The sequence below is a fragment of the Anolis carolinensis genome, chromosome 3 (genome assembly GCF_035594765.1).
Source record: "Anolis carolinensis isolate JA03-04 chromosome 3, rAnoCar3.1.pri, whole genome shotgun sequence".
Taxonomy (NCBI): Eukaryota; Metazoa; Chordata; class Lepidosauria; order Squamata; family Dactyloidae; genus Anolis; species Anolis carolinensis.
The window spans coordinates 120,570,373-120,592,084 of NC_085843.1; the positions used below are offsets into that span (position 1 = coordinate 120,570,373).

At 36.8% G+C, this 21,712-nt stretch overlaps 1 protein-coding gene across 3 annotated transcripts in view; it reads left to right on the forward strand.

The window, feature by feature from the left end:
* The first annotated feature begins 212 nt into the window (after window positions 1–212).
* The window catches only part of ankrd10 (ankyrin repeat domain 10), a 28,528-nt gene continuing 7,028 nt past the window's right edge, over window positions 213–21,712 (forward strand). Inside the window, exons 1-3 of one of the 3 annotated variants that reach the window (XM_062975451.1) lie at window positions 213–566; window positions 6,821–6,973; window positions 7,416–7,507. In XM_062975451.1, coding sequence (XP_062831521.1) covers window positions 363–566; window positions 6,821–6,973; window positions 7,416–7,507 — 449 coding nt within the window. In that variant the 5' untranslated portion in view covers window positions 213–362. The remainder of the gene's footprint in view (window positions 567–6,820; window positions 6,974–7,415; window positions 7,508–21,712) is intronic. The other 2 variants (XM_062975450.1, XM_003218726.4) reach the window with 2 other exon arrangements.

Consider the following 21,712-nt stretch of genomic DNA (forward strand, 5'->3'; position numbering starts at 1 on the left):
TTCTGCATCCACTAGTACTATTGTCCATGGCTTGTTTTGTTTTTTTTTTTTTGTTTTTTTTGGCAGGTTTTCCTAATGGGCCACCTTTATTGCGAGTGCTGGTGTATGGGGACGGGGCTTGTTGTGGCTGCATTTTCAAGGGTGGCGAACCGGGGCCGTCTTTCTCCTTCCAGCTCCGCCTCCCACGCCTCCCCCTCTTCCCCTGAGGCGACGCCTCTCGCCGGGGAGGAGCCAGCTTTCTGCGAGTCCCGCCCCGCTCTCTTTGTGCTCGGCGGCAAAGCGGAGGGCGGGCAGTCAGTCAGGCGGCGGCTGGCTTGGGTTTGTTGCAGTTCTCTCAGGCTCACTTGTCCGTCCTGGCCATCATGTCCGTGAGCTGCGGCGCCGAGGCGGGCTTCTCGAGCGAGGAGCTGCTCAGCCTGCGCTTCCCGCTGCACCGCGCCTGCCGCGACGGGGACCTGCCGGCCCTGCGCGCCCTGCTCCTCCAGGGCGCCTCCCGAGACTCCCTGGCGGCCGAGGACTCCTTTTACGGCTGGACGCCCGTTCACTGGGCCGCCCACTTCGGCAAGGTAGGCCTGGCGCCTCGGCCAGGACCCGGCGCCGACGCCGCCATCTTGGCGCGAGCATGCCTCTCGCCTTCCCCTCCTTTCCGCGCTTCCATTTTCTCTCCAGGCCGGGCTCGAGCCATTCCCTCAGGGATACAAAGGAGGGGTGGGAGTGAGAGGCAGGGACACAGGCAGCACAGCTCCTAGTTGAGAACGGGGGTGAGGCAACGGGGAAGGGAGATTCACTCCTGGAGGGGCGATTTATTATCATGGGGAAAAGGGAGCTCCACTGAAGCTGTAGCAACAGACCTTGGCCTCTTCCACACAGCTGAATAAAATCCCACATTACTTGCTTTGAACTGGAATATATGGCAGCGTGGACTCAGGGCCCTTCCACGCAGCCTTATATCCCAGAATATCAAGGCAAAAAAATCTCACATTGAAATCCAGTTCAAAGCAGATATTGTGGGATTTTCTGCCTTGATATTCTGGACTATAGGGTTGTGTGGAAAGGGCCCTCGGATATTCCCGTTCAAGGCAGATATTGTGGGATTTTCTGACTGGATATTCTGGATTATATTTCAGGGTGGTAGGGCCCCTTGTTTCACAAAATCCACATTTCCCCAAATCCAATGATCCCAGGGACAGAAAGGGAGGTGAAATCTTCTGAACAGGGGCGCAGACAGCGAAACAAACGCCACACGGTGTTCACCCTTCCCTATGCTATCCAAAGCTAGCTGTATCATTCTATATATTTATCTCTAGGGCCCCTTCCACACAGCTGTATACAAAATCACATTGAGCTGGATTATATGACAGTGTGGACTCAGATAATCCCGTTCAAACCAAACATTCTGGCTTACCTGCCTTGATATTCTAGGTTATGTGACTGTGTGGAAGGGCCCTATGTGGCTGGAGTTACACTTAAGCCGTGTATCTGTTCTGATTTGAATACTCATTCAACTTCAGAACAAACCTACATAACCTACTTTGTTCATAACTCCAGGACTGCCTGTACCAAGGAAGGAAGGTCACCTCAGCTATCAAAATGAGAGTAGAAAATTGTACAGGGGATCCCCAGACTCTCCATACATAAGAAATTGTGGCTAAATGTACCATTAGTGACAATATATTTATTTATATACCACCTTTCTCACCACTGGGGGGACTTAAAGCAGTTCACAACAAAGTAAATGACAAAGCTCAATGCCTCAAAAAATATAAATATAAATACATCACATAACTAAAATAGCATATAACAATAGATTAAAACAAGCTATAGAACGTAAAACATCAGTCATAAACAAACATAAAACATAGAACATTAGACATTGCACCAATCCCAAAGTTTATCTTGGCTACTTGATCTCACAATTTAAGCCACGTTTTAAATTGTTTCCTAGATGCTGGAGGGAGGGGGCCAATCTAATCTCGCTGGGGAGGGAGTTCCACATCTGAGGGGCCACCACCAAGAAGGCCCTGTCTCTTGTCCCTACCAGTCATGCCTGTGAAGGTGGTGGGACTGAGAGCAGGACCTCCTCAGTTGATCTTAATGCTCTAACTGGCTCATAAAGGGAGATGCGTTCAGATTGGTAAGCTGGACTGGAACCGTTTAGGGATTTACAGGCTAAAGCCAGTACTTTGAATATCTGTCACATGTTTTGGCCACCACTTTCCACACACACACAAAGTCTAAATATTTAAAAAGCATAATATAATATGAATTTGCTAATTTTTCCTATGTATGGAGACTTAGGAACACCCTGTATTCCCCCAAAATGCCTTTATATGCCTGGTTAATGCAAGGTTGAGCATCGCTTACCTGGAATAATCCAAAATACTCCAGACCATTCACATGGGAAGGTGAGATCCTGGCCCCTTTGTTTTCTGATGGTTCACTATACACAAACTTTGCTTCATACACACAAGGGTATTGTGTATAAAATGACCTTCAAGCCATATGTTCAAAGTGTCTATGAAAGATAAATGGATTTTGTGTATAGACATTATGTATATTCTATTTTAGATAAAGGATATTCTATGTATCTATATAACCAGCAGCCAAAAACGTTGGCAGGTGGTTTCCAGATACCACAATCCATATTTTGTATTTTTAGCCGTTTACAGAGATATCCTTGGCTGTATAGTACCAGTTTGTGGGAGTTGCTTCCAAGAAACAGAGGAGAATATTTCAAATTATGGAAATCCCATTATCTATATGCAGATGTGCATAGCCTCTATTTATATATTTCCTGGTACAGTATATGTTTTAATTCTGAAGTGTCTTGGCCCACCTTGCAATGTTATATTTAGAAACTGAAAGGATTTCCTCACAATTCTTCCCAATTTTCTGCCTTGTACAGAGTGGACTAGCAGAATAATATATATATATGTTTTTCGTACCTTTTCAAATCTGAAATGGACCTCCAAACGAGGCTATGTGATCATCTTGCTGTCAATTAATAAATGGCAACCTTTTTCCTGGGTCTAGTGGAAGCTCTGAATTGCTTGAGAAAATTACAAATGGGAACATGAATTCAGATATTGCCATGTATAATAGGGGTGTCCTATTCCAGTGGTCACAGAAAAAAAGCTTCTTTTGCACTTTGGGGCTTATTTCCCCCCTTAGGCTCCTGGAATCTTTCTAGACTCTAACAAATGTGTTTAAAGGATTTAAGAGCTGTCTACTTTGGTGTGTGCATTGTCACGTCCAGGATACTATAAGAGCATATGGCTTATAGTATAATGTCTCAAAGACTAAATCCTGCTTCCTTCTTCAGTCAAGGGGGAAATGTGCATAGGAGAGAGGAGCCATGCCTCTCCCTTCCACCAGTGTTTTATCTCCCTCTATTTCAGTGGTTCTCAGCCTGGGATCCCCAGATGTTTTTGGCCTCCAACTCCCAGAAATCCTATCAACTGGTAAAGTGGCTGGGATTTCTGGGAGTTGTAGGCCAAAAACATCTGGGAACCTCAGCTTGAGAACCACTGCTCTATTTGGCTGCTTCCTTTCTTTTTTTATCTTTGAAAATGAAAATGTACACAGATAATGCTACTTTTTCCATTAATGAGACACATAATCTACTACTGGATTTATATAAATTTGTGTTGTCTCCCTAGGTTGGCTATATCATCATGGATGTAGATATACTGGTAGATATATAGTGCTTGTTTTAGTGTTTTGTATGTGCACTTTTTGCCTGGTTGTAAAATAAGAGATGGTCCGGGGCACTGTCTCTGTCTTGTTTAATTTTTTGCAAGCAAATTGGATTGGATATCTGGTATAAATTTGCCATCTTCTACATCATAAAAATTACAATTTACAGCCTAAGGAAGGAGAAGCCGAAGGGAGAGAAAAGGAGCCCAAGCAGCAACGGGAGGAGAAGGAGGCGATTTATCAACACACGATTGGTTGATAAAGACTTAAAATAGTGTATAACTACTAAAATAATGTATAAATATATAGCGTCCCTACTTCACGGATTTTTACTTATTGCAGATGGTCCTGGAACCTGACCCCTGCCATAAGTGAGGGAGCACTATATATGTACACAACAACTCCTACAGGTTTCATTTTCTTTTGATTTATCTGTTATGGCAACAAAATTCTTCAGTTCCAGGAGAGAGTTTTCAAATGGCAAACAACTCTCTGCTTGTTCTTGGCAACAATAAACTTGATGTGAAAATTATTTTGCGAGAGGAAATCATTTATTTTTCTCCTTGTCTGTTACAACCGTGTTGATGTGTGGCTGATTGGAAAATTTTCAGGAATTTAAAGTTTTTTGGGTAGAATTCGAACTTGCACACGCAGTTTCTCCTTTCCATGGCTTTGATCTACCCTGGAGGTTCTTCAATCCCTTAGCTGATTTTGAGCAGGAAGGAAAATAACCCTCCTTCCCATTAGAAGATAGTCTGTTAGTGAAATGATTTTAGAGGATTCCATGCATAATTTCCTTCTGCATTTTTTTTGTTAATATTTCATCCAGAAATGTAAATTATAACTAAAGGGGAGATATTTTGTTATCTTCCATAATATATTGAAAATGCATTAACTGGATGTTATAAATATGTTCATGAATATGTAAACCATATAAATAAGAGTAGCAAAAATTTCCTTTGGGAGAAAAGTTGACAGTCTGCCCCCTCCTTTTCTCCATCTTTTCCATATATTTTCACATACTGTAAATTAAGGTAGTCAAGAGCAAATACTGTAATTGTAAACAAATACAAGTTGTAAAGCTTTTGCCCCCGAACTAGTACAACACCTGTGTACTTTTTCCCATTCTTGTCATGTTTCCATTTCTCTCGTTCTTCCGTCTTTTTTTTCTTTTTTTTTTGGCCTGATGGTGAAGCTCAGGATATAATTAGGACAGCAAAATAATACTATGCAGTACTTTTAGCATATGACCACTCGTACAAGGTATTGTCATATTGTCATATTTTGTTTTCTCTTTGGGGTGATTTTTGGAAATGTATAATATTGATAACAATTTTACATTTATTCTGGATACATTTGATGTGTTTAAGTATGAGAATATGCAAGTAGATGTTTGGTTAAGATTTCTGTTAAGTTCTATAATGCATGCTGGCCACTGTATTTTGTGCAGGATAGAGTGGAAATGCAAAAAGAATCACAGTTGATTAAAACAGGAATCCATCAATCCTTCTCAAGTGATTTGGGTTTCTGAGAGTTGTAGTCCGGCAACATCTGGGGAGGCACATAATTCCCATCCTTTGTCAATGAAGGATTTAAGATGTCTATGGAGTAGTAGACTAAACATGTGGCTGTTCCTTAATTTATGAGAAAACGGGTATTTCAGCCATTTCTGAAACAGTCCTTTTGGCCTTATAGCTACAATCTGGTTTGAGGCTGTATGCTAGCAAAAACGAAAAGCCATTTCACAAGTAGTTTTACTTGTGTAAGTACAGATAGTGGTTCCACAAGGTCACACACACATTTTTGAATTGGTGCCTGGGGAACTAATTGATGGTAGCACAATTAGTACGTGAAGGCCATGATGCTTTTGTTGTGCAATTGTGCACAACTGTGAAATCTAGCATAACCATAGTGATGTATATTTATGCTATGAAAAAATGTGTAGATTATTGTCTCAATTATTTTGCCAAGCCTGTCGGGTGGGAACCATGTGCCCCTCCAAATGTTGCTCCTTTTAAACGTTGCCTTCTAAGCTATAAAACAGATGTATTATTGCTTAAAAGTGCACTCCAGCACGCAATGTCTTTGAAATTAGACCCAGACAACAGATTCTCAAGCTATTCCATTATGTTCTTACAGCACTTGAAGTGGACTTGATTCTAAAAAATTTATTTTTTTCGTGTCAGGAGCAACCTGTTGCTTCTGGTGTGAGATAATTGGCCGTCTGCAAGGACGTTGCCCAGGGGACGCCTGGATGTTTTGATGTTTTTACCATCCTTGTGAGAGGCTTCTCTCATGTCCCCGCATGGAGCTGGAGCTGATAGAGGGAGCTCATCTGCGCTCTCCCCGGGTGAGATTCGAGCCTGGCAGCCTTCAGGTTAGCTACCCAACCTTTAAGTCACAAGGCTTTAATCCACTAGGCCACGGGGGCTCCTGATTCTAAGATTATGGCATATCACCATTAAACACCATTAAGAGATTGTTCAGTGATGTAGTCTGGCATGCCATCATACCATGAGTGTTGTCCAGCAACTCTTGATAACTTTTTGTGGCTATACACTGACAAAGATACTGAATTGCTGTTGACTTATCTTTTTTGGATTCTAAGTGTCATTGAACTGTTTAACACTAAAAGCATATAGGCTTCAATTACTTAGGTTCATGATCAAGTTTAAAATATTATACAGTATTGTAAATGTATTACTTGCAAGATGGGAGCTTTCAAATGACTATTGGGATTACCCCAGTCTAAATACAGACAAATCATGTTTTGTCTTCGAAAGCAGACTTAACAGAACCATCTAGCGATATGCACTTACCATTATTTATCTCCTTTGCATTTGTACAAAAAAATATTGAAAATGAGGGGGAAAAGGGGTGGGAGTAGGAGTGTTGAGGTTTTTTCTTGACTATTTTTGGGGGGTTTTCCAACAATAAAATTGGAAATTTGGAGGAGCAATAAAACAAATCTCATATGAAATACTTTCTGTTATTGAAATAAAGTACATGCATTTTAAGAAAATGTTCCACTAAAAAAATAGAAACATTGCTAGCATTGTGATAAGATTAAAGATGATAACCAATTAAATATGTGTTCTTCTCTGTTTCTTGTTTCTTTTTGAAGCTGGACTGTTTGATGCAGTTAGTGAGAGCAGGAGCTTCTGTAAATGCCTGTACAACACGTTTTGGCCAAACACCTGCCCATATTGCTGCCTTTGGAGGGCATCCTCAGTGCCTCACCTGGTTAATTCAATCAGGAGCCAACATAAACAAACAGGTATCAATGTTGACAATTACTACTTCTAAATCTTTCAACACAAACATGACACTGTTATAATGATATCCAGTCAAACATTCAGACCTCTGCCCCAACTCTGCTCTGCGATTTCCCTCCCTTATTGTTGATCTGAAACAATGTCCTGCCCTAGTGGAGGACAAAATCACTTTAGGAACAATATATCCATCCTAGTTACTGAAATGGAGGAAAGCATGTTCAGCCTCACTTGAGAAGAACAAGTATGTGATAGATCCTAGGTGTTTTTACAATGTTGGTGTTTTATCATAGTTAACCAACAGTTAATTATAAGTACCCTGCCTACTCCCTTCCAAATAATTACTTGCAGATTTGTATTAATCATTACCTACTTAATGTCCTCAGTCCAAGAATCCTTCTTGAAGTCATACATTCTTGATATTGAACTGTTGTTTTCCCTCACCAGGATTATGTTGGTGAAACACCAATTCACAAAGCAGCCCGGTCTGGTAGTATGGAATCTATAAGTGCTCTTGTGGCTCATGGAGCTCAAATAGAGTAAGTAAGGTTTGGAGATATTTTTGGTAGTTGTGTAGTTCACTAACATAGAAGAAAATACTTAAGTATTAACTAACTGAGAAAAGGCAAAGCAGTGGGCAACTTACTGAGAATTTCAATTAGACATGTTGAATTACACTAAGTGCAATATCTTTAACATGTCTTATATTTTTACATGTTTATGTTGTAGTAATATGCATGATTATTGAGAAACAAGTCCCACTGCATTCAGTGTAATTTACTCCAATGTAATTGTACATGAGATTGGAGCCTTACGTGGAGTATGTGTCTATCACATATGAACCACTGAATTTACTTTTTAGTTAATACTATTAATTCCCATTTCTAAATAAGCTGTAAAGCATTTAGTGCTGAAGTCTGTCTTTAAAGTATGACAGACTAGTTATTTCAAAATAGCATTTTAGATATGCATGTCTAGTAGTTTTGTTCTATTCTTGTACTTTTAACTTTTTCTTTGAAGGTTTTATGTCTTACAAACATTCGGAAAATCTCATAAACAATGACAGCATACCGCATGGACATTTGGATGCCCTGTTCACTAGAACTGTTGAGTGTAAGCTATGTGGCTTATAAGAATAATAAAGTGACATTAGCACTTTTTCTTGCAAGTACTTTTATTATTTAAATAGTTTTTGTATTTTAGTCTGAAGTATAATCTATATTTTAGTTCAGTGCAATAAGAGTTGACTGTTGTTTAACCCTTTGGTTTCCATTTAATGAATCGGCTAATATTGAAACTCAACAGAGAGATACCTTACATCCATATGCATTTTAAAAGTTGTTCAACAAATGGTCTTGCAGTTTAATTATTCTAATAAAATCTTTGTGCTTGTTACATTCTCACCCCTACCGTGAACCATACCCTCAAGGACCTGAAACTTTTTGCTGAAGTTTTCAAAAATGTGGATACCTAAAATGAAGCCTCTCATTCGTGGGATAGAATTGATCAAAGAGTTAGTGTTCTGTGTAGATTAAAGTAAGACTTGAAATTAAATTATTTTTGATCTTACATAAGAATGGCATTAAAGGTACAGTAGGGTTTCACTTATCCAACATAAATGGGCCGGCAGAACATTGGATAAGCGAAAATGTTGGATAATCAGGAGGGATTAAGGAAAAGCCTGTTAAACACCAAATTACATTATGATTTTACAAATTAAGCATCAAAACAATGTTTTACAACAAATCAACAGAAAAAGCAGTTCAATACACGGTAACGTTATGTTGTAATTAGCGTACTTACAAATTTAGCACCAAAACATCACAATGTATTGTAAACATTGACTACTAAAAAATTGAGTACAAATATAGAATTGCATAAAATGAACTTACAGTAACATTTTTGAAAGTTAAATCCATAAAATGTTCAGTTCTGTGAAGATTTTTAAAAATCTGTGATTCTTGCCTGACTAGAGAAACAGCTGTGGATTTGAGGGGAGGCAGACTGTGTTGGATAATACAGAACGGATAAGCGAGACTTCTGTACTTCTAAATCTTTTAGGTCCCTACTTTCAGACATCACATAACCAATAGAAGTCTTGCAAATGCTTGAAACTTGTACCAGCTCGATATACCTAACTTTTATTTGCCTTTCGTCTTGGCTGGTTCCCACTTGTAATTTCATCTTAAAACTAACATGAAGCACAGGCCTAAACATCTTAAGATCTTAGAGCTAATTATCTGCCTCTCTACTATTACTGTTGTAATTTCGAGTACAAATACACATTCCTTATGATTTTTTTTCTTCCCATTTGAACACCCAAACCTGTGAAGATGTGGAATGGAGATGGGAGAAATCTATCACTTCAGTTACTTTCTTCCTGTACATGAAATTCAAGGTGGATAGTGATAGCTTTTCTGGCCTGTTCCAGTCATGTCACCATACAGGTCATTTGTATTTCAGACTCAATCACAGATCCCAGAATTGCTTGTAATGAGAAAGTCATATGTGCTGTTGCCAAATAATCCAACAAAGAGTAAAAGTAAGAGAGAGGCAGAGTGTCTTAATCCAAAAACGAATGAGATGTAAGTGTTTACACATAATTTAAGAAATACAGTAACACAAGAAGGCAGTATAAATTAAAGGTGATTGCATTCTTTAAATATCTTAAAGAGTTGCTGCAGAGAGAAAGGTGCAGGCTTGTTCTTTGCCACCTCAGATGGTAGAACTAGATCCTGTAGTTTTAACTTGCAGGAAGGTAGGTATTGATTGAACATTTGAAGGAATTTCTTGATGTTTAGAGCAGTTGACAATGGAACCAATTGCCTAGAGAGGTTAGCCAGTCTCCTCTGGATGCCCTCAAAAGAGGCTGGACAGCTAGCTACCTGCTGGGAGTGCTCTAGAATGGAGATCCTGCTTTGAATATGGGGTTCAAAGCAGGATGTCCTACATTACATACTTTTCAGTAAACATATTCTGAAAGCTGTGTGAGTGCATTAGATGCCACATAACAAAAATAACCTGTGTAAATGGCAAAAGAAGGTGAACAGGTAGTTCCCTGATATAGTTCCCTGAATAAATTGCTTGTCATTTTAATTGTGTATATACTCGTTAATCCTGGAGAACACTTACTTGGATCAAATTATATTTGATAATCTGTCTGTTTATCCAGGGTGTGCTTATTCATTTGTGTATATGTGTGAATACACCTTGTAGTAAACTGTTGCAGTGGTGTGATATCTGAAAAATAATCTCCTTTTAATTAAAATTTTTAGAAAATGAATAAGACTTTTAATGTTTTATGTTTTGCCTGTTATAGTAGCATAAATAATTTGCATGTACATTAATAATATGGTTCCTGAGTTGAAGAAGTGTAAACTATTCATGTAATAATAACATAAGTATACCAAAAACGGTTTGAGCAATATTGACTGATCAGTTTGCAGTATAAATCTTCCAAGCAGTTGTCATTCTATGAATGTGGCAGTTTCTTCCTTGAAAAGGGTGTGCTGAACGGTTTGAAGGTTTGAGAAAGTGACCATTCTAGGTGGATGGTAAGAATTGTAGTACTCTGTTCTAGATCCGAAATCGAGGTGCTTACAGTCATAAAACCTATTAGTCATCTATGAGATGGTTAACAATTTAGGTATCCACTCTGAAAACTGAGGCTCAAGGGTTTATTATATTACACAAATACTGTATAGTGATGTTTCAACCTGCATGGTCTTTCTTTTAACTAATTTGGTCAAAAGTATAAAGCATTTCACAGAAGGATTAAGAGTAGCATTATAAAAGCAGTGTACATATCTGAGTATTACATTATCTCAGTGCAAATCTCTTTGATGAATTTGATTGCTCTAGGGACTCTTTTATAATAAATATATTTAAATGTTATTGGCATTTTAGTAAACAGCGTGTGTTTCCAGGATTTTTGTATAGTTAGGATTACATAGACTCAAATCTGAATCTAGCCTTTTGATAAAATTGATAAATATAATTGGGTAGATAATGCACACTGCTCAGAGTTTTTTAAAGAAATTTATATCAAAGGCTTCATTTTATTAATGTTGAGAAATTTTGTAATGTTAACTAAGTGAATATATCATTGATATTTTACAATTGAAATATTTGTGAAAAATCAATATATTGCTTCCTTTAGCAATTTTTTATAGTACTAAAAACATCCAGGGCAAATTAAATGGACTTGCAAGGCCTTTAAGAATCTAGTAACTTCCTCTAAATTTTTAATCTATTTCTATAAAAAGATGACCTAGCAACCCTGAAACAGGAGATTAAAAGTAATATAAAATAGATACTGTGTTGCTTTCTCTAATGCTATTTAGATACTTAAGTTGTATATATTTAATAGATGGCTATGCTAAATGTACCCCAGTGAAAAATATTTTGATATGTTTGTGGTATTTACCTTCTCATTTTAGCTGGAGCATATTCTGTGCACAGTGTGCCCAACAGACATAAACATGATTGCTCCATTAACTTTGGTTCAATGTTCATGGAGACGTGAAGAGGGGAAGCAGGTGGTCCCAATGCCCTCATATCAGTAAAAGGTTTGAGGTGTAACTTCTTTAATGTGGAAACGTATTTTTGATTATCCATTTATGATGAAAAGTAAGAATTGCATAATAACAAATATTGTGAGTTGTATGCATTTAATCTTGTAGCAGGGTGAACCTTGCACATGTACAATTTTTGGTGCCATGGTTTCTTTTGTTTTTCCAACATAACATTAAATCGAAAGTCTTGTATTAAAATATGTGAGATGTATACCATAAGCAATGCTCAGAAATCTTTTTAGAAAACCGTGGAAGTATGTTGGCAAGACAGTTAATTTCCATTTTCATGGTTTCACATCGTAAGAAATTGCAAACGATTATTCTAAGTAGTAAAGGAATATATTGCGATTAAAAGAAAAGCAGAAGCCAAAGATATGTAAAATTTTGGATGTTCTCAGTTATACTTCGACAACTTAGTCTCATTCTTACTAAGATAGTGGCTTTGAGAGCTTGGAAAACCTCACCTCAGTGCATCTGAAAGCATGACTTGTGCTACTCATAGTTCAAATGTATATATGGCAAAAATGGTTGAAAATCTATTCTCTGCGTCAGTTTTCTTCATAATCTTACTCTCCTGTTTCTTTTGTGCAGTGGTCTGAGACCAGTCAATAGCTGCATCTGGCTTGTCAGGGACATCGCATTAAACCATAGAACATTTTTTTTCCCAGAATTTTGTTTCTTGGACCATTAAGTGATTGATTTCTTTGATTTCAGTTTCCATATTCTACACTTCTTAAAATATATATATTTATTTTATAATGCAAGCAAGTACAAGCTTCTTGGATTCAAGGTACTTAATCAGTGCTCTAGGCCGCTGTTTAAGAAATTATTATGGATTTATAGCACTTTGTCTTGTAGCATTTCTGCCAGGCAAGACTGCTTAACTAAAGTACCTCTTAATTTGAATCCAGTGCCGAACATTGAAATATGATTTTGTGAAACTTCAAATAAAAAGGGGTATCACCATTTAGATCAATACCAAGATGTGTAGATCATTCTTTTTCAGAAAGAATCTGGTGTATTATAGGATTAGATGTGTTCAAAAGATAAAGTATTTTATTACTGATTCATGCCCACTGCACATGGAAAGTGGAAGAGAGTAAACTGCGAAACATGCACAAAGCTGTGTAAACAGGTCACAAGGCTCTTATGCCATAGCATCCAGGCTTAACATTTTAAAAAGCTGGGATGAGAGAGGATGAACTGGCTCAAACTGCTGAGTAACCCAGGAACAAAGAAGAGTCATTTGCCATTTATAGTTTCATTGATGACGTGCAACAGCAGGTTCTTAATGTTTTATAAATTGAGCCCCCTGGATTTAGTACCTAGACATCTCTAAACAGGATGAAACACTGCTTATGATCACGAAAGACATCCAGCTTGTACCTATAATTTAAGCATTTAAACTGCAAATTGTGTTATCTATCAATTCTAGATTTATAGTTTCTTATTATGGAAAGTGGAAAGTTATAAATTTATAGCTGCTTTGGCTATACTTGGCCAATTGTGTACAATAAACACAGGTCCAGACAAGAAGCTCTGTTATATTGCCAAGGGTGGGGGGTGGTATCCTAGTTTAGTCAAACTCTTTTGCTGCTTGAACTTCATTTTGAGAAAGCTGTCTGAGAGAAGAGTACATTATTTATTTCATTACAAGTATAGTTAGATGATTCAAAATAGATTGAACATTACAGGAAGAGATATAATAGAGCGTGCTTACAAGAGTTACAAACCAATGTAATCCATTGTCTTGCTCATTTGTTTCCATGAACCCATAATTGATTGAAACTTTAACTCCCACAGTTCCTAATAGCTGGTAAGCTGGCTAGGATTTTTGGGAGCTGGAAATCCAAAACAACTGGAGGACTAAAGGTTGGGAATCACTGAACTGAACAATGGCAGAAAATATTGATTCAGTTAAAAAAAAAGTAGAACAAAACCTTACCTGTTTTTTGCTGGTTTTTTCTATAAGCAAGACTTTTCTGTTGATGCATTTTCCCCCTTGTGTATGTTTTTTATAGGGAGGAAGTGCATAGTCAGCCAATTTGCATTATTCTACTAATGGTCTAGTCCTGTTAACATTCTTAACAGAAAAAAAGAGTAATTCTGGGACTCATTTGGAATCCAAACCACTTCATTTATTTAAAAAAATTATTCTAGAAACAAAAGACATAAAACATACAAATGAGCTTTTTAGTTGTATAAGGCTACCAGAACTACACAACTATATATTGTCTACTACAGCTGATCAACTGTTTAAAAACACACACACAAAAACCCTATAAACTTTCCATGCTCTGATAGTTGTTATCTCTTATTAGTCTACTCCCTTTAAACAAAGTGACCATGCTTCTACTTCAGGCAACACTCTACTTATTCATGAATCCCACAGTTGATAAAAGCCTCCATCATTGTTATGATGAACAGGTCCCAGTCCTTAAAGCTAGTCAAAAATTTCTCCTCAATCAGCATAGACAGTCAGTCCAAATCACGCCTTTCGCCAGTGATGTATGAAGTGATGGGCTAGGTAGGAGGATATTCACTTTAAAATTAATTTATTCATACTAAGGTCTGTTCCCTAGCATAGATTCTGTAGACGTCACACAGCATTAACCTTAATGAAAAGATCAATACCGTCAGTTGAAAAGGAAATCATGTTTTGATAAATTAATAGTTTAGTGAACAATTCAAGTTAGTGATATTGTCAGCTCTTTTTCTTTTTCTTTTGGCTGCAAATGATTTCTCAGCAAATGTACCCCAGGAAGCTGTTTGAAGATCAGGGCTTTGCTTACTGTGTAATCTCATAATTTCTTACACTTATGATTTTAAATTCCTGGTTGTCTTCTCTTTATAGCATTTGTGACACCGGGAAATAAATGTACTTTTTTGCACATTGCAACAATTAGAAGATGATACATATACAGAATTTTTATTTTCTGAGTATAGCAATCATAGTTAAGAGCTGTTAGTTAATATGTAGGTTTAATACAGACCACATTTCAGTTACATATTTTTCTAATATCCTATATGGGAGATGTTTTCATTTTCTCTTCTACTTCAGATTCCACTAAATTTCCAGGTAGTGAAAACCTAGAGCAAAGTTTTAATTTGTACCACACAATCAACTCTAATCAATCCTTTATTTGATATATATATGGGGGGAGCTTGTTAAGTCATCAAGTTGACTTTGACTTACAATGACTCCATAAGTGAGAGGTCTCCAAATTGACTTATCATCACTAGCTCTGCTCAGGTCTTGCAGCCTCAGAGTTGTGGCTTCCTTGATTGAATTTATCCATCTGCAATGCAGTCTTTCTCTTGTCGTACATCCTTTTGCTTTACCAAACATTTTTCTTGTGGGTTATACCTTCTCATGATACGGCCAAAGTGCAGCAGCATCAATGTAGTCATCTTGGTTACTACAGAGAGTTCAGATTTGATTCATTCTTTGGACCCACTTGTCTTTTTAGCAGTCCTTTGGTACCCGTAAAAATCTTCTCCAGCATAACTTTTCAGGTGAGTTGAATGGAAAATATGATGGCATGGACAATCCTAGCTTTATTGTATCTATCCTTCCGGATCTTGTCTAGTTCCTTCATGGCTTTTCTTTCAAGTCCTAGCCTTCTTTCAATTTCTTGATGGGAATTTACATTCTGATTAATAGCTTAATCAAAGTATGGAAACCTGTGACTATTTCAATATCTTCATTGTTTGCTAAGGAGGTCATGTAAACTATTTGTGGTCAGTATTTTGTTTTCTTCATGTCCTAAACCTAACTTTAGTTTACAGCGATACAGCTTTACACTGTAGGCTCTTGTCCAGTCCTTTCCTAATCTTAGTCTTATTCCGATTTCTTGAGTTCTGTCTTTATTCTGATTAATGACTTAGCCAAGATATAAAAAATTGATTCCAATGTCTTCATTGTTTGCTTTAATCAGGGGAAAAGTTCAGCATCCCAAGTGCTGTATGAAGTGTTGGACTATCCTGCATGTAGCAGTGGAACCATTTCAGGCTACCCATAGGCTCTCAAGGTTCCTGTGAACTTTTGATATGTTTATTAATAACTTATCTCACATGTGTGACTACTAAAAAGGCATTGGGCACAGGATGGAATTTCTGTTAGGTATGGTTTTTCAAATCCTCGAATTGTACAGCTATATCCCGCTCATCCTTACTGCAAAGAATTCAATGCTGCTGATCCTTAGTTTCAGCCTTATGAAATGATTAGATAGACTAAGAGATATGAGTAGACCAAGGGCACCTGTCTGGTGATCCTTGGGGCCAGTAGCTCTTCATGTTCTTAATAACATTGCACTCAAAGTGATAAGCTAGAAAAAATATTTTTTTGTGTGTTGGAGGGTATGTTTAGGGCTACTGTAGATAAAGTCTTTAAATATGTTTTGCCATACTTTTCAGGAAGACCTGTTTTAGCTTTTACATTCATCTTTAATAACACTATATGGAAAACATCAATAGGCGTAAAATAAATAAATAACTAAATGTAAAAATTAGAAGGCAAAACGGTAATGGTAAAATCTTAAATCACCACAGATATTCACAAACAAATACATATTCAAGAACATAGCAAATATGAATGTGGTCTTTAAAATAATAAAAATATATAGGTGCATTTCCATATTAAATCATTTATATACTGTAAGTATGGAATCAGTATTCTTCTCTGAGTGCAATTTATAAATTGTAAGCAGTCCCAATGGGAAAGAGCTATCATTTCCTTCCTAATCCATAATTGGATATACTGTTACTTTCTTTGGCATCTAGACACAAGTAGCACTATCTTAATTGCAGGTGCTTTACTACTTTTCCATTTACCAGCAATTAATATTTTAGCTTCTGTGAACAAATTCTAATATACAGTACTTTGTGGTGGTGCATCTTTCCTGCATTCTTAGTATGGTTTAATAACATGATTAGTGTCTCAAGTCTGAATTTATAACCCAATACTAAATTAACTATATATTGAATCTTGTACCAAAATGTGGCTATTTTTGGAAGTTGCCTCCATGTGTGCAAAGGTTTGTTCTTGTGTGTATCATCAGCATTCTCCTATTCCATTTCTTTTTAATAATGCCAGTGTTAAATCCTTCCATGATCATCTTTATTCATAAAGTTATAGCTGTAGATACTGACACCCATGTGGTTGATCACCTCCAACATTATAGATAATATCAGCTCTTATCAAATAGTTATGTTCATGAGCCGTTTCTTTTAAATCTTTGTAACTTTTTTCTATTTCTCAGTGTAAATCATTTCATGAACAAAATGACAATAATAAAAAAAATTCTTTGCACCTACTATCTCTACATTTTTTTCATACTTGTATGGTGTTGGCTTCATTCATACATTAGATTTCCTTCAATTCTGAAGTGTGGCATTGACAAAGAATATTTCAACTGCAGGAAATTATTCAAAACTTTTAACCAACTTTTGAATGTCTTTCTGATAATGGAAATTGCCACATTTTCAAGAGGAAAGACAAGCTATGGAATTATTTTCAAATCAACTGTAAATATTCTTCCTAGCCATAGTACTTACCATGTCTCAAATGGTTAAAAAAAAGATGTATTAATGGAACTATAGGACTAGCAGATGTTGTCTTGTATAGCGTTATCTGCTTCTTGTATCTTAAAAATAAGAAAGAAAAAAATCATTCCACTTGTTTGATCATTACATATAATTTATTTCAGCCTTAAGGTGATTTTTGGTGATTTCTGTTGGCTTGTTTGGGTGAAAATATCATAATGAACAGCTATCCATATTGGTCTCTAGAAGTTGAAGAAGCAAGTGTGAAGACTCTACAAAGCTGTAGAGAAAATATTTAAAAATATACATACTTATAAATATGAAATGAAAACATGGCACCATAAATATATGTATATGTAGTACATTTTTGCAACTCCATAAAGACATTTTCCCAGTTTGTTTTTCAGAACTTGGTAACAATCTCAAGATCACTTTGTTGTGCTTTCTACTTTTGGATGCCAAAGGGTTAAAACTTTCAGTTTAGTGTTTTGAAAGTCTGGCTTTATAGCTTTATCCTGGTATCTGAGAATTTATGAAAATAGCTTTCTTCAGAGATACTGTAGCAGAAGTTTAATCTTTAATCCCATGTGTTAGCTTCTTTTTCAAGTAGGCATAGTTGATAATTATTTTTAAGTGACATTTACCAAATTTTTAAAGTATCAGAAGCCATGAATTGACCATTTGTTTCTAGTACCTATCATGTTTGCGTTTCAGAGAACTGACAGGATTACAATGAGCTTCAGGATGAAAATCCGTGCTTGAGAGTCCGTGCTTGAGTCAGGCGCACTGCCTCATTGTTAAGGTGGTCACATGATAGTAAATTATGTGCTACTGCACGTTATGTATGTTAATATAACTTTTAATCTCAATGTTGCCTGCAAATATGTGATCCCTTATGATATAAGTTTCCTGTTTTATGCACCATTGCCCGTTTTTTAAATCAAAAGAGGAGATTCTGAAACTATAAAAACTACACATGTCAATGTTTTACAGCTACGTAATTCGAATTGACTTGATTTTTTCAAGTAATCCTAGAAAGGGGGAGCATTCCATATAGAAACTGCTGAAACTGCCACAGGTGCTTCTCCGAAAACCTTACAGTTGTGGCATTGAATGTTCAGTATCGCTTCCTTTCTGCACACAAGGCATACTGTTGAGGTATTTGTTGCGGTGATTGGTTTTAATGCTAATCTAGGAATTCAGATATAGAATATATAGATTTGCATGCTTTTGCTTACCCTAATTACAGTATCTATTTTTAATTTGTAAACTAACAATATTACATTTTGAGTATTTTTAAATGGGCAATTACATTAAGAATTTTTTATTATCTTAGACTGTCTCATGGCATTAGTGAAAAACATTTTAAGCGGTAAATGCAGTGGCAAATGCTCTAATTACTCTAGGGTGTTATTTATATAAATGTACTCTTGCTTGTAAAATAATAGAGTTTTGTGTAGCTGTAATTTTTATTCAAAGTATGTGACATTATAAGTGGATTATATATTCAAGTTTTCGACCACTCATCTGGGAATGAAAGCAATCTTCTCTTTTCCTTCTTCCAACCCCCCCCCCCCCCCCAACAAAGGAAAGATTAAGTGGAAGTTATCCATTGACTCAGAAAGTCAGAAACAGGAGACTTTCTTCTACACTTTACCTGTTGATAAAACTCTTAGAGATACCTTTTTAAATATTACTTACGCCTTTGTAGTTGTCCTTAGAAATCTAATAATTATTATTGAAAGGAAGAACTTTTGCTCAACAGAGAGAAGCCTGAAGGCACTAAAATCACTTTCAGGATAAGGTTCAGATCCTATTGAAGTCCAGGAATACCTGCTTGATAATTTTCCTGGGAAAACATGCTAATGAATCTGTTTTCTGAGAGCATTGAAGTTTACATTCTTAAAATTGCTATCTCACTGCCATACTTTAAGAGCTGGTTTATAAGAATGCAACAGTCTCAAATGAATCATGGTCTTAGAATGGATGTTATTCTGACATAACTAAGTGGAAACTTAAAGCAGAAGAAGTTTGAAATCCACAGACGAGAAGATTCCGAGTCAAGATTAAATATAGCAATGAAGACTCTGGGAGCAGCACATTGTCTAAGAGGAACATGGATGAGGCAGAGGAGGAAAAGGCTGCTCTGAATATTGCCCTTAGTATAGCAAGCAAAGATATATGTGTACACCACTATTAAATATCGGAACGTGAAGCATTTAACTCAGGTGAAATATAATCATGTATAGGAAACAGGTATAAATACCTTGAGACACGACCATTTGGATTACCAGTTGAGGATCGGTTTTTTTGGGGTTTTTTGGTAATGATGTCTCCCTTTGGAAAGATGTGGTTCCCCTTCCCAGACAATTCTACTTAATTTCCAGCATTTTAGTTTGATGAACTCTTAGAATATGCCTTCAGATATCCTTAGTTGTAAGTTTTCTTCTATTCACTACTGCAAGATTTTTTAAAAAAAATTGTACGAGAGTCTCTGCTTGTAAATGCAATAGTAGAAGTCAGTCTGGCCTAAGTAAGCCTAAAGTACTAATTTCAGGTGATTGCTTGTTGCACCTCAGGCTAAGTTCACCTTGCTATAGATACCCAGTCAGACACACAGGTAGTCTTTTGAGGTTTTTATTAAGCAAAGTAGAATATAAAGCAAGCAATCAAAAGGTAATTCAAAGTTGTAGTGAAAGAATCAATAGGTCCAAGAGATTCACAAAATACATAAATGTCTGATAATCCAAAAGGCTAGGTCCATAGGTTCAAAGAGCATAGCCAGAACAATAATCCATAAGGCAAAGAATTAGTCCATAGAGTCCAAAGCACAAGGTCCAAGAATCCAAGATAATCCACAAGGCAAGGTATTAGTCCATAGAGTCTAAAGAACAAGGCCCAAGGATCCAAGAACTCTGGCAAGGTAAAACGTCCACACAGATGAAGCGATGAAATTGCACTGACAAAGAATAGTCTGTGAAAGCATGCTTTAATAACAACTTAGGAATGCATTCCTCTTCCCACAGCTAGATTCACGTTTGCACGCCAAACGCTCACTTCTACGGACCTGGGAACCCATCCAAGACAAACGGTCCTCTCTAGATAACTCCTCGTTATCTTGCACCTGGTCAGAAGCTAAACCGTCATCCTCATTATTTTCCAAGGCTGAAGTCTCTCCCTCAATATTTCTCATGTCAGCTTGACCGTTATCTGTTTCTCCTGGAATCAGCAGCTCATCCTGCTCAAACCGAAACTGCATGTCTGAGCTGGCTTCAGCCTCAGACTGCTGATCTTGAATCCCAAACCCAGAATCCCCTTCATCTTCATCTAGAATATGGCCAGCCTGTGGCTGGGATACAACATTGCTCTAGTTTCACTATTATACAGTCATCTCTTTAAATGGATCAGTGCTACAGTAGCTTCCGTAAAAGTTAATGAATTCTTTTCACTGTATTTGCCATTTCATTTTTTCAGTATTTCAGATAGGTCGGTGGTCTATTCTTGATCAATAAAATCAATAGGCTTAATCACCTCTTTTATTGAGGTTTTTACTATAGACTATTGCCACTAGTGTCTTGGCCCATATCAAAGCTCCAGGAAACCTGATCTTATTTATCAGGTTTTAAATTAATAGTATTTTATTCAAGGATTCCCCCATTGAGTTATTTTTAAATCTTTGAAAAGATGTAATTTAAATTTAATTTTTCTAAAGCAAATTTATGAATAATTAGTATCAAGTCTTTCTAAATTAAATTAATATTTGGCCCCAGCAAGTTAATACAGATGGAAACATTGGTATATACATTACAATATGGGTGTATATACCGTCTTTGGCCCCAGCTTCTGCCAACCTAGCAGTTTGAAAACATGCAAATGTGAGTAGATTAATAGGTACTGCTCCCGCGGTCATGCTCCATGCAGTTATGCCGGCCACATGACCTTGGAGGTGTCTACAGACAACTCTGGCTCTTAGAAATGGAGATGAGCACCAACCCCCAGAGTCGGACAAGACTGGACTTAACGTCAGGGGAGACCTTTACCTTTTTTTACTGTCTTCATAAGTCTTCTGAAAAAAATGACGAATCTAGAATAACCCACTCTGATATTCCATATTTTTTTACTTTTTTCATTTATTATTATGAATAGGCTAAAATAAGATACCACAATTCTGTGGAAACAACTCAGTCTCTGTGCTCTTTTGTTCTTGAAGGAACTCTTGTTGATTCTTTGCAAAAGGATCACTTTCTCATAATTTCAAGGTACTATACTAATCTTCCTGGTTGCATGATGTACTTATTTCCTTAATACAAAATAAGAATGTTTATAGATGTGATTACAAGAAATTGAATCTTTGAGAAAGACCTTATTATATCATTAGTCTTTTTTTGGATATAGGAGATTTCTGACTAACTGGAAACTTTTCTATAAAAGATTAGAAGATTTATTCTCTTTCTGTTATGTTTCCTTCCCTCCAAGCATACAATTCCATGTGCTGTCTTTTCTTTGCCATTCCAAATCAAATCAGTGCTACTGAGGATTTCTGAAATACATTTATGAAAAGTATATTCCCTGTCTGTTATTCCTTTGGCTGAAACTGGTTATGTTTCAATCCTTAAGATGTAGAAT